Source organism: Pan troglodytes, chromosome 6 (genome assembly GCF_028858775.2).
Source record: "Pan troglodytes isolate AG18354 chromosome 6, NHGRI_mPanTro3-v2.0_pri, whole genome shotgun sequence".
Classification (NCBI taxonomy): Eukaryota; Metazoa; Chordata; class Mammalia; order Primates; family Hominidae; genus Pan; species Pan troglodytes.
In genome coordinates, this window is record NC_072404.2 from 85,200,563 (window position 1) to 85,212,780 (window position 12,218).

Genomic DNA, 12,218 nt, shown 5'->3' on the forward strand with positions numbered 1-12,218 from the left:
AGAAGAAGGGGAAGGAGGAGAGAGAGGCTAGAGGCAAGAAAGAGGGGGAGGAGGAGGAATTGTGTATTTCTTTAGATCTAATAAAAGAAAGAAATACAGGCCAGGAGCGGTGGCTCATGCTTGTAATCTCAGCACTTTGGGAGGATTGCTTGAGCTCAGAAGTTCGAGACCAGCCTGGGCAACATGGTGAAACCCTGTCTCTACCAAAAAAAAAATACAAAAATTAGCTGGGTATGGTGGTGCATACCTGTAGTCCCAACTATTAGGGAGGCTGAGGTAGGAGGATTGCTTGAGCCCAGGAGGTCAAGGCTACAGTGAATGGAGATCGTGTCACTGCACTCCAGCCTGGGCAACTGAGTGAGACCTGGTCTCCAAGTTTGTTTTTTTTTTGAGACAGAGTCTCGCTCTGACACCTAGGCTGGAGTGCAGTGGTGTGATCTTAGCTCACTGCAATCTCCATCTCCTGGGTTCTAGCGATTCTCCTGCCTCAGCCTCCCAAGTAGCTGGGATTACAGGCATGCACCACCACGCCCAGCTAATTTTTGTATTTTTAGTAGAGATGGGGTTTCACCTCGTTGGTCAGGCTGGTCTTGAACTTCTGACCTCATGATCTGCCCGCCTTGGCCTCCCAAAGTGCTGTGATTACAGGCCAGGAGCCACTGAGCCTGGCCCTCACATTTTTAATAAATAAATAAATAAAAAGGAAATTAACTCCTCTAAACCACTCTTTCCAGGCCCCCTGCTAGTCCCTAGCCAGAGGCAGGCATGGGGTTTTCCCTAAGTGGCCACCATTTCTTTCCTTTCTTTTCTCTTTCTTTTCTTTTTTTTTTTTCTTTCTTTCCTTTGTTTTTTTGTTTTTGTTTTTGTTTTTGAGATGGAGTCTTGCTCTGTCACCCAGGCTGGAGTGCAGTGGTGCAATCTCAGCTCACTGCAAGCTCCGCCTCCCGGGTTCACGCTGTTCTCCTGCCTCAGCCTCCCTAGTAGCTGGTACTACAGGTACAGGTGCCTGCCATTACGCCCGGCTAATTTTTTGTATTTTTAGTAGAGATGGGTTTTCACCGTGTTAGCCAGGACGGTCTTGATCTCCTGACCTCGTGATCCGCCTGCCTCGGCCTCCCAAAGTGCTGGGATTACAGGCGTGAGCCACCGCGCCCGGCCTCTTTTCTTTTCTTTCCTTCCTTTCCTTTTTCTTTCCTTCCTCTTCTTTCTTTCTTTTCTTTTCTTTCTTTTTTGAGACAGAGTCTCACTCTGTCGCCCAGGCAGGAGTACAGTGGCTCGATCTCGGCTCACTGCAACCTTTGCCTCCCGGGTTCAAGCGATTCTCCTGCCTCAGCCTCCTGAGTACCTGGGATTATAGGTGCCCACCACCACACCCAGCTAATTTTTGTATTTTCAGTAGAGACGGGGTTTCACCATGTTGGTCAGGCTGGTCTCGAACTCCTGACCTCAGGTGATCCGTCCGCCTCAGCCTCCCAAAGTGCTGGGATTACAGGCGCGAGCCACTGCGCCCGGCTGTGGCCACCTTTTAAATGCTCACTCTATGGCAGTCACAGTCACTGAGCTGAGGACTGTCAGAATATTTCATGCCCACCTCATCTCAGCTGTGTGTCACATGGCTGGGAGGCACAGGAGCCAGGATGCATGCCTGCATGCTGCCTCAGGCTGTGTCCCAACCACTCTGCGACACCCCACCATGTTGTGAGGGTCCCCTGTGCCTATGTCCACCCTGTGTCTCCTCCCTCTACCCCATCCCCACCCACTGCTGAAGGTAGCCTGGGTATGTAGGCTCAGGCAGCCCACCCCGTGGGATGTTCAAAGTCCACCGGGCCTCCAGGCTGGGAGGAAGGTCTCTTTGGGTCCCTGTTTTAGCCTCAAGCTCAGAGGCAGGGGGATAGACACACTGGCTCCTGGATGCCAGCTCTTCTCTCTGGGGTCCCAAGGAGCAGTCTGAGCCTTTCGCCTCCCTCGGAGGAAGACCCCAGCCCCGCTGCCCTCCTGAATCTCCCGGGGTGCCAACATGCACAGAGGCCTGGTCTCACCACCTACCATCCGGGCACCAAGGGTTTTATTCGAGTCCAATTTTTATCCGCACTGCGGAGAAAGAGGGAGGGGGGACATAGAGAAAGCGGGGAACCCGGACCAGACCCCAGACCCCTCCCCCCACTGGAGCCCGGGGCATCTGCCTGGTTGGGCCAAGGAAGACTTCATGAGATCCCTGAGGGCCCCAGGAGGAGGGGGCTGGGAGCAGCAGAAGAGGACTGGGGGCCACCGCTTCCCCATCGACGCCCCAGGCCAGGGCCCTCAGTCTCTTTCCTCCCCTCCCTTCTGAGGGCTATAGCCTCCATCTCTACAGAGGCTCGGCTGGCCATGACCCCATCAGACCCCCAAGGTACTCCCTTGGCAGGTCCAAAGCACATGTTATCCTATGCCTGTGACCCTGGGCTGCCATCCAGCCCACGTCCCAGACCACAGGCACACGCTGCCCTCCTCTTGGGTGGGGCTGGGGGCACTGCTGACCTGTCAGCTGCTCCCTCCCCAGGGACCCGTCTCCACTCCCTGGGGGCTGCTCAGTCAGTGAACGACTTTGCTTTTTCTCTTTCCTACGGATTCCACCTCCCATCTACCCCTTTCGTCTCCCACCTCTTGACCTGAACCCCTTTTAACCTCAGGGTCAAATGTACCTGAGGTCTGTACCCCCCACCTCTTGTCATGCAGAAGTCATGGCTGGTAGGACCTTGGCCCAGGGCATGGGGTGAGGAGAGCCTGGCCTGGAGAGGTCAGACCAAGAGTGAGGTGCCTAGCTCCCCAGGCTGGGATTTTGGGGGCCACCCGTCTGGGCACTCCTGGGTCAGTGGAGGAGCTTGGGGGAGGCTGTGGGGCCAGCCACCAGCCCTCAGCCAGGGTCCTCCTGCAGCCAGCTCAAAAGGATGCAGCTCCCCAGCTTGGATGGGGGTGCACCAAGGGTTAGGCTGTTCTTCCTTCTGTCTAGCTCCAATCCCACGTGCTGTACCACCTCCTCGTCTGCCCAGTGATAAGAGAGGAGTGGAGGGAGCTGTGTAGTGTGGAAGAGGGGCTCCCAGGGCTGGCACCTTGCAAGGTGTCCCTGGCTGCACTGAGCTAAGGTGAAGTGACAGAGCAGATCATGGACTCTGGTACCATCCACCGGCAGCAGTCCCAAGCCTGGTGAGTTGGCATCAGCAGGAAGGGGGATGGGGAGATCCCTGTGTTCGTAACAGCTCTTTGTTCCCCGGGCACAGTGGGTGGACAGGAGGTGGGAGAGGACACCCGTAGAAGCAGCACATCTGGCTTCTCCTTGTCCACTGGATGCCCACCCTCAAAGTCTTCCCCGGTCCCATCTGCCCGTGCACTGGCCCTGAGACCTCTTTGTAGCCTTGGGGGCAAGGAGATATAGCCCCCTCCCCACTGGGGTCCTGGGGCCCGCCCCTCGCCTCTCCCAGTGCCAGGGGGGCACCAAGCTGAGTCTGTCTGGGCTCAGAAGCCCCCGCTCTCAGAGCTGCTCCGGCTGTGGTAGCTGGGACTGGGGGTCCTCGAGGGGCTGCGTGTCCGGCTGCGGGTCCCATGGCTGCGACTGCTGTAGCTCCCGTGGCTGTGGCCGGGGCTGGGGCTGCGGCTGTGGCTCCGGGTCGAGTAGTCGCTGCTCAAGCAGCTGGAGGAGGAAGAGGGGCTGGGCCGGTAGTATGGAATAGGACGCTTGCGGGCGCTGCCGGGAAGAAAAAGCTGATTACAGGCCATCCCAGGCCCCGAGCCCCATCCCAGCAGCGGCCAGGGCTTCCTGCCTGTTTCCCCTGAGCCCTGGCCTTAGAGACACCTGCCTTCTCCAAATGGAATCTGACGGTCATTGGTTACTTGCAAATTCCATGTTGATCATTTTGCTTTTCTTCACCTATCTGCAGGGAAAGGAGACCATGTCTCTACCCGATCCGAACACCTGCTAATAAATACTTGTTGAGGCTGGGCGCGGTGGCTCACGCCTGTAATCCCAGCACTTTGGGAGGCTGAGGCAGGCGGATCACTTGAGGTCAGAAGTTTGAGACCAGTCTGGCCAACATAATGAAACCCTGTCTCTATTAAAAATAGAAACATTTGCCGGGCATGGTGGTGTGCACCTGTAATCCCAGCTACTTGGGAGGCTGAGGTGGGAGGATCGCTTGAACCCCAGAGGCGGAGGCTGCAGTGAGTGGAGATTGCGCCACTGCACTCCAGCCTGGGTGACAGAGTGAGACTCCGTCTCAAAAAAAAAACTTGTTGAATGAATGAAACTTGCAAATGTGGACAGCTCCCATCACCCAAGCTGGCATGTAAGTGTCTGTGACTACGTCCCAGCCCTGCCTCTCTGTTCCCCTGTCCCCTCTGCAATCAAGGAATTTGTTGCTTTCAGGTCACTCGAAAGGAACAAGGAGGGGAGTCCTGGCCGCTGCTCCCCATGCCCACGGTCCGGTCCAGTCCCGCCGGCCCCACTCCTCACTCAGCTACCTCCCGCTGGCCCAGAGTTAGTTGGAAGCCAGGAGGCTATGACCCAGAGAAGAGAAAAGAGAGGTTAAGGGGCAACACTGCCCCGTCGCAGGGTTAATTCTGAGGAAGAAAACAGGTGTATGTTAGTGGAGGAGGAGGCAGCCTGGGAGAGGGGCTGAGTGGGTGCCAGGTGGAAGGTGTGAGGGCCTGGCCTACGGGCAGGGTGTGTGACCTGTCTGGGGGCGTCCCCAGCCTGGTGAGTTGGCATCAGAAGGAAGGGGGGACGCAGGAAGATCCCTGGGTTCAAAATGGCTCTTTGTTCCTTGGGCACGGTGGCTGGACAGGAGGTGGGAGAGGACATCCGTTAGAAGTAGGACAATTTGGTCGGGCGCGGGGGCTCACGCCTATAATCCCACCACTTTGGGAGGCCAAGGCAGGTGGATCACCTGAGGTCAGGAGTTTGAGACCAGCCTGACTAACATGGTGAAACCCCGTCTCTACTAAAAATACAAAAAAAATCAGCTGGGCGTGGTGGCAGGTGCCTGTAATGCCAGCTACTTGGGAGGCTGAGGCAGGAGAATCACTTAAACCTGGGAGGTGGAGGTTGCAGTGAGCCGAGATTGCACCATTGCACTCTAGCCTGGGTGACAAGAGCAAAGCTCAGTCTTAAAAAAAAAAAAAAAAAAAAAAGAAGCAGTAGCACAATCTGGCTTCTCCTTCAAGGCGGTCTGGCTTTGAGCTCTGGGGTAATGTCCACCCCGTGCTGCTTGGTTACCTGGATCACCAAGGACTAGGAGGGACTAGTTTGATAATCATACCCTGTTAGAACTGAAAAGATGCTCACGAAAACCTGGTTATTGTACAGATGTGGCAACCGAGGCCCAGAGAGGCACACCGATCTCCCAAGGCTGCCCAGCAAGGCAGTGGTAGAGTTGGGCTCAGAACTTTTTGCCTGTGTTCCCCCCAACCCCCTGCCAGGGTAATCTAGGGCTTCAGGGTGATTTCCACAAAGGCAGACCATAATGTCACCCGGAGACCCAGGCCCAGACACTTCCAGTCCTAGCAGAGAAACTGATCATGGCTTCACCAGCCACGCCCTGGGCACAGCCCCACAGCTGTGTAGGGCAAGGGGGTGTGGCTGGCTCCTCTGACAGCTGCCCCAGAGACCAGACTGCTGTGCCCCCTCCTCCAAATCCCCCAGGTTAGTGAGAAAGAGAGAGGCAGACAGACGGACAGCTGACCAGGGCCAGACCAGCTCACTTGGGCATCTCCCAGGCAGCCTGTGCAGAGGGGTCCGCCTGGCCCCCAGGCTGACCACAGGCCACTCAGCAGGCTGGACCTTGAGATGAAGGAGAAAAGGAGACATCATTGTCCGGAGACGGATGCAGGGAGGGCGGGAGGGGCTCCGGAGGGATAGCGGGACTCTTGCAGAGCTGAATTCCATGCCGGCTGCGGCCCACCCAGACCCAAGTACAGAGCCCCCTCCCCTTCATGGGCCCTCAGGCCCCCACCGTGGCCCTTCCTTCTGCGTGGCCTCCTGCACCTGTCTCTCTGAAAGACCCCAGCACCTCCAGTTCTAGCCCCCTCCTCCCCTGGCCCCCTACCCTGGCAGAACCCACTCATTGTCCCTTAGCCCCCCCCCATCCCCGTGCCAGGTTCAGTGGATCCTCAGAGAAGGTCCCCGGGCCGAGGTCTCTGTCCCTGATCCGGGTCAGCGGCCCCAGCCCTGCGCCACCGGCCCCCCCAAGACCCTCCATACCTGGTGATGCGCCGCGGCTCCATGAAGCTTGGCGAGTCCCGGCGCCGCTTGCGGATGGGCGAGTAGCTGCGGGAGCGGCGCCGGGCGCGGGCGGCCTCGGCCTCAGAGTGCCTTGCGCGGCCCTCGCCGTCCTTGTCCCTGCGGGGCCGGCGCGAGGTAAGTGAGCGACGCGGCCCGGCCGCTCCACCCCGCCGCCCGCCCCGTCGGCCCGGTCCGGGCAGGCACTCACCGGCTGAGGGGCTTCTTGGGCGACGGCGAGCGGCTGGGGCTGCGGGGCCGCTTCTCCGCGGAGCGCGAGCGAGATTTGGAGGGCGAGCGGCTGGAGCTCCAGGAGCGGGGGTGCGGGCCGGGACTGCGCGACGAGCTCTTCCCTTCTGGGCCGCCGCGCCGGCCGTGCGCGCCCGGGGACGGAGAGGTGCTGGCGGGCCGCGCGCGCGGGGGCCGCTCCTTGGCCCTGGAGGAGGGAGACGGCGCGGGATAGGGCTCAGCGACCCGGAAAGGGGGCTGGGGGCGGGGAGGGTTCCCTGGGGCGGGGCTTAGGGCGGAGGGGCGGGGTCCTTGTAGTTTGTGGTCAGTTCGCGCGGAGTGCGCAGTGAACGCGGAGCCTAGTGAGGGGCAGGGGTCAGTTCAGGGGGAGCCCCGTGAGGGGGCGTGTTGGGGGAGATCAGTGGAGGAGATTGTTCTGCGGGATGGGGGGAGAGTGATCAGTAAGCGGGGAGCCTCATGGGAGGAGAGGGGGTTCCCTGGGGGCAGTGATCAGTAAGGGGAGACGGATCAGTTGTGGGGAGGGGTCAGGATAACCGGGGGTAGCTCAGGGTGGGGAGGGAGCTCCCTGGGGGGTTGGCATCAGTGGAGGGAGAACTCCGTCGGGGGGCTGGGATCAGTGTGGGGAGGGAAACTCCCTGGAGTTTGGAGGTCAGTGGAGGGAGGGTAACTCCCTAGAGAGAGTTAGGGTCGTCGAGGGAGGGAGCCCTGTGAGAGGGGAGTTGAGATCAGTGTGCGGAGGAAATCCATGGGAGGATCCATGGGGTCCATAGGGGTTTGGGGTCCGTGGAGAGGGAGGAGAGCTCCGTGGGGGGTTGAGATCCGTGGGGGGTAGTTCAGTGAGGAGGGGTTGGGATCCGTGGGGCATACATCAGTGGGGAGGGTGGGATCCGTGGGGGGTAGCTCATGGGGGGGTGGAATCCGTGGAGGTAGCTCGGTGGGAGGGGGTTGGGATCCCTGGGGGGTAGCTCAGCGCGGGGAGGGATCCCGTGGGCAGGGATCCGCTAGTGGAGGGGAGCCCTGTGCGGGGTGGGGGCGGGAGTCCAGCTCCGGGTCCAGCACGCTCACCGTTTCCCGTGTCCGCCGTGGCCTCGCTCAGAGCCGGGCTCGGGCCCGGGGCCGGGGGCGCCGCCGCCGCTGCCGGAGTCGCTGCTGGAGCGGGCCCTGCTGAGCGAGCGCGACGAGCCCCGGGGGGGCGCGGGCCGGGGGCGCCGGCGACCCCTGCGGCGGGGCGCGGACGCCGAGGACCGCGAGCGCCGCCGCCTACGCCGCCGCCGCCGCCGCCTGCCCGCCCCGCCCGCCGCGCGGCCTCCGCGACCTTGGGACGACGGCGCCGAGCGCGGGCTCGGGCTCTCCTTCCCCCGCGCGGGCGGCGTGGGTGCGGCGGCCGCCGCCTTATCACGGACCCTGGGCGAGGGCGAGCTGGGCTTCTGACGGGGAGAGAGGCAGACAGGGCACGGAGGGGGGAGAGGGAGACGAGAGAGACAGAGACAGAGAAGAGAGGAGACAGACGGGAGAGAGAGAGAGAAAGAGGGAGAGACAGAGACAGAAAGAGAGGAGAGAGAGAAGAGAGGAGACAGACGGGAGAGAGAGAGAGAAAGAGACAGAGACAGAGAGAAAGAGGAAAGAGGGAGAGACAGAGACAGAAAGAGAGGAGAGAGAGAGAGACAGAGAGACAGAAAGAGAGCGAGAGACAGAGAAAAAGAGACGGAGAGAGAGAATGAAGAGAGACAGGAGAGAGGAAGAGAAGAGAGACAGAGAAGAAAGAAAGAGGGAGAGAGGGAGGAGGCAGAGAAGAGGAAGAGAGAAAAAGAGCAGGAGAGAGACAGAGTGAGAGGGAGAGAGATGAGAAAGAGAGAGGGCGAAAGAGCGAGGGTGAGAGAGGAGAGAGCAAGGGAGGAGAGAGGGAGGAGAAGGAAAAAAGGGGGGAAGAGAGAAGGGGACAGAGACAGTGAGAAGAAGAGACAGAGGAGAGACGGGGGTGGGGGAAGAGAAGAGAGAGAGAGGAAGAGAGAAAGAGCGAAGAGAGAGAAGGATGGAAGCCAGGGAGAAGTTCGAGAAACAGAAAAAATCCAGACAGGTAGGGGACAAGAGTGGGGGCAGAGAGAGGACAGAGCAAGAGGAGCGAGAAGTTGGGGTGAGAGAGCGGGCGGGTGGGGTGGGGGGAGAGAAGGAGAGAGGGCTTTCACCGGGCCCGAGCCGGGGGCTGCCAGTCCCGGAGCATCGCACACACGGTTCCCCGCGCCTGCCCTGCCTCTGCCTCTCCTGGGTGTCCACCTTCTGGCCTCAACAGTGCAGCTCATGCAGGGTTCTTGGCATGCAAAACACAAGAGGGACGGAGGGGTGGGGGGCGGGGGCCAAAGGGGGAGGGGCTCCAGGACAGGCATCGGGGCTGGCATTGCCCCCCGATGGGACGGACGATTCCCGGCAGAGAGAAGAGAGAGCGGCACCGGGAGCGGGGCCAGGGCCAGCCCACCAGGCCGGACCCCCAGCGCTTGGGGGTGGGCGAGGGGATGGAGGGGGTGGGGGCGTCACACGGCACACAGATGGGGGAGGGGGCGAGGGGGACAACTGAACTCAAAACTGAACCGAAGGGAGGAAAAACAGAAATAAAAAAACAAAATCCACAAATGTCATTAGATACCAAAAATCAAAAACAATATCTGATCCTGGGGAACCTGACATTTTTCTGTTAATATTTTTCTTTGTTTTCCGGCCCTGCAGAGAGCTTTGGAGCTGTCAGTAGCACCCGACTGTCTTTCTGTTTCTCTCTTTTCTTTTTCTTTTTCTTTTTTTTTTTAAGTTCTGATTTTTAAGTCCCTCTTGGTTTACGTCCACTTACCAATAAAGTGGCACTTCCTCCTTTAGTAGGTAAGGTGTGTAAGAGAAGGGAAAAGTGTGGTAGTATAAGTTCATCATTAGATTCACAAAAATGCAAGAGAGAGATAGAGAGAGAGAGAGAAACGCAACCACCCCATTCTAGGCCTGAGAAGAGGCCACGCCGCCTCTGGAGGAAGGGCTGGCAGCGCCCGGCTCCTGAGTGGGCAACTCTTAGGTGACCGCTGGATAGAGATGGCAAATGTTTTTCCAAAAGTGGAGTTAGGACACAAGGATTGGGACACAGAAAACCAGGAAGGGCATCTGGCACCATCAAAAGGGCCCTGGTTGGGATTCAGGAGTCTGAGAGCCTGCCTCTATCTCACCGAGCGACCCTGGCCACGTCACTTCCCCAGTCTGGGCCTCAGTTTCCCCATCCACAAAATGAGAGGGTTGGCTTTTGCTTCCTGATGTCCCTTCCAGGGCAAAGATTCCAGGATTCTCTGCATGCCCCCTGCCCGCCCTCCCTGTCTCCCTCCCTACACAGAGCTGATCCCTCCTCCTGTCCTTGGCCCTCCATCTAGTAGCAGTTGACTGTCCTTGTCTGTTTGTAGGTCTGTTCCTCCCCGAAAATCCTCCGATCACCACTACCAACTTGACTTTTAGCACCTCCAGGGCAGATGTGGTATCTGATTCACCTCTGTAACATCACTTTTTATCACCGAACTTGGCGCCTAGTAAAACTTTGATTCTGTTTGCTAAGGAAGGAAGAGAGTCCTAGAAGCCAGGTGGTGCCTGGACCAAGCTCTTTTGGCAGGCTGTTTCTTTTTTCTTTCTTTTTGAGAAGGCGTCTCACTCTGTCTCTCAGGCTGGAGTGCACTGGCGTGATCTGGGCTCACTGCAACCTCTGCCTCCCGAGTTCAAGCAATTCTCCTTCCTCAGCCTCCCAAATAGCTGGAACTACAGGCGTCTGTCACCACATCTGGCTAATTTTTGTATTTTTAGGAGAGACGGGGTTTCACCGTGTTGGCCAGGCTGGTGCTGGTCTCGAACTCCTGACCTCAAGTGATCCTCTGTCCTCAGCCTCCCAAAGTGTTGGGATTACAGGCGTGAGCCACCAAGCCCGGCCACTGGCAGTCTGTTTGGATGAGAAGACAAAAGATGCTGCCACCTCTCAGGGCACCTTGCCGCTAGGGACTGGAAGGAGCACAGTTTCCTTGGCATGGCCCTGGGTGTTTCCTGCAGAGGGCAAGGTGCTGTCCAAGCCTTTCCCTGCAGGGCTGGAGCTGAGCTGAACATGGAGGTAGACCCAGGAGGTCAACCTCATTGGTGGAAAGGCACAGATGGCTCCTGATTGGTGCCTGAACCAGCCAGTGAACACTAGCCATAGCTGCCCAAAGCCAATCAGGCCATGAAGACCTCTCCGGGGAGAGCTTAATGTCTCCATTTGGGGCAGAGACAGGCATAAGTGGGCACAATGGATATTTCCTGGTTTTGGGGTGCCCCTCTGAGCACCCCTGACTCTCCTGATCACAAGCTCACCCCTCACCCTAGGCTAGGAGAGTTGGAGGCTGGATTGGCCCCTCTTTCATTTTTTTTTTTTATTATTATTTTTGAGACAGAGTCTCGCTCTGCTGCCCAGGCTGGAGTGCAGTGGCACGACCTCAGCTCACTGCAACCTCTGCTTCCCGGGTTCAAGCGATTCTCCTGCTTCAGCCTCCCAAGTAGCTGGGATTATAGGTGCCCGCCACCACGCCTGGCTAATTTTTATATTTTTAGTAGAGACAGGGTTTCACCAAGTTGGCCAGGCTGGTCTTGAGCCCCTGACCTCAGGTGATCCACCTGCCTCGGCCTCCCAAAGTGCTGGGATTACAGGTGTGAGCCATCGTGCCCGGCCTTGGGTTGGCCCCTCTGAGATGGCAGTTGTGTTCTCAACAGGAGACCATCAGCTCCCCTAACACATACTCCCCCCACTTCAGGAGGCAGCCAGGCAGCCAGTGCCCCAACACTTTCAAGCGCCCCCAGCCCACCATTCTTTTCCCTCAACAGGAGGCAAATGAGAACTTCTCTGGGATTTTTATATTTGCAGTTTCTGTCCTATACCCTGGGTCGTCAAAGAGTGCAAAGTGAACACATATGAGGTGGGGGAAGCTTGGGAGCCAATTCACAGTAGTGCATAACTCAAGCTGACGCTGGTCTCCTTCTTTAAGAAATCTTTGCTTGCTACTTTGGTTAGGGGAGGCAGCGCAGCAGGGCAGAGTACGGAACTTAGGAATCAGCCTGGCTGTGAACCCTGGCTCCAACTCTGGAGTTTGAACCTGAGCCAGCTACTTCTTCTTTTTCTTTTCTTTCTTTTTTTATTTTTTCTTTCTTTTTTTTTTTTTTTTTTGTTGTTGTTGTTGTTGTTTATTTGTTTTGAGACAGAGTCTCACTCTATTGTCCAGGCTGGAGTGCAATGGCACGATCTTGGCTCACTGTAACCTCCACCTCCCAGGTTCAAGTGATTCTCCTGCCTCAGCCTCCTGAGTAGCTAAGGGATTACAGGCGTGAGCCACCATGTCAAGCTAATTTTTTTTGTATTTTTAGTAGAGATGGGGTTTCACCATGTTGGCCAGGCTGGTCTCGAATTCCTGGCCTCAAGCGATCCACCTGCCTTGGCCTCCTAAAGTGCTGGAATTACAGGCATGAGCCACCCCGCCTGGCCTGAGCCAGCTGCTTCTGACTCAAAGAAAGGAGCCAACAGTAGGCGAGGAAGACCACAGGCCGTGATGGGTCCTTCCCACAGATACTGCAGAACCCTCCTGACTTCCCACTACATTATGCTGAGAGTGGGATGGGAGTGTTAGGAGCAAAAAGGGTCTAGGTTGGATGGCTGTTCACCCCCATCATGGTCCTGTCCCCTACC

At 57.9% G+C, this 12,218-nt stretch overlaps 1 protein-coding gene across 4 annotated transcripts in view; it reads right to left on the minus strand.

Moving 5' to 3' along the window:
- Window positions 1–2,048: 2,048 nt before the first annotated feature.
- Window positions 2,049–12,218, minus strand: part of SRRM3 (serine/arginine repetitive matrix 3) — an 85,335-nt gene continuing 75,165 nt past the window's right edge. The window contains exons 12-16 of one of the 4 annotated variants that reach the window (XM_054655836.2): window positions 7,565–7,926; window positions 6,462–6,686; window positions 6,233–6,370; window positions 5,734–5,812; window positions 2,049–3,721 (exon numbers count right to left, since the gene is read on the minus strand). In XM_054655836.2, coding sequence (XP_054511811.2) covers window positions 3,509–3,721; window positions 5,734–5,812; window positions 6,233–6,370; window positions 6,462–6,686; window positions 7,565–7,926 — 1,017 coding nt within the window. In that variant the 3' untranslated portion in view covers window positions 2,049–3,508. Of the gene's footprint in view, window positions 3,722–5,714; window positions 5,813–6,232; window positions 6,371–6,461; window positions 6,687–7,564; window positions 7,927–12,218 lie in introns of all 4 variants that reach the window. The other 3 variants (XM_054655838.2, XM_054655837.2, XM_519161.8) reach the window with 3 other exon arrangements.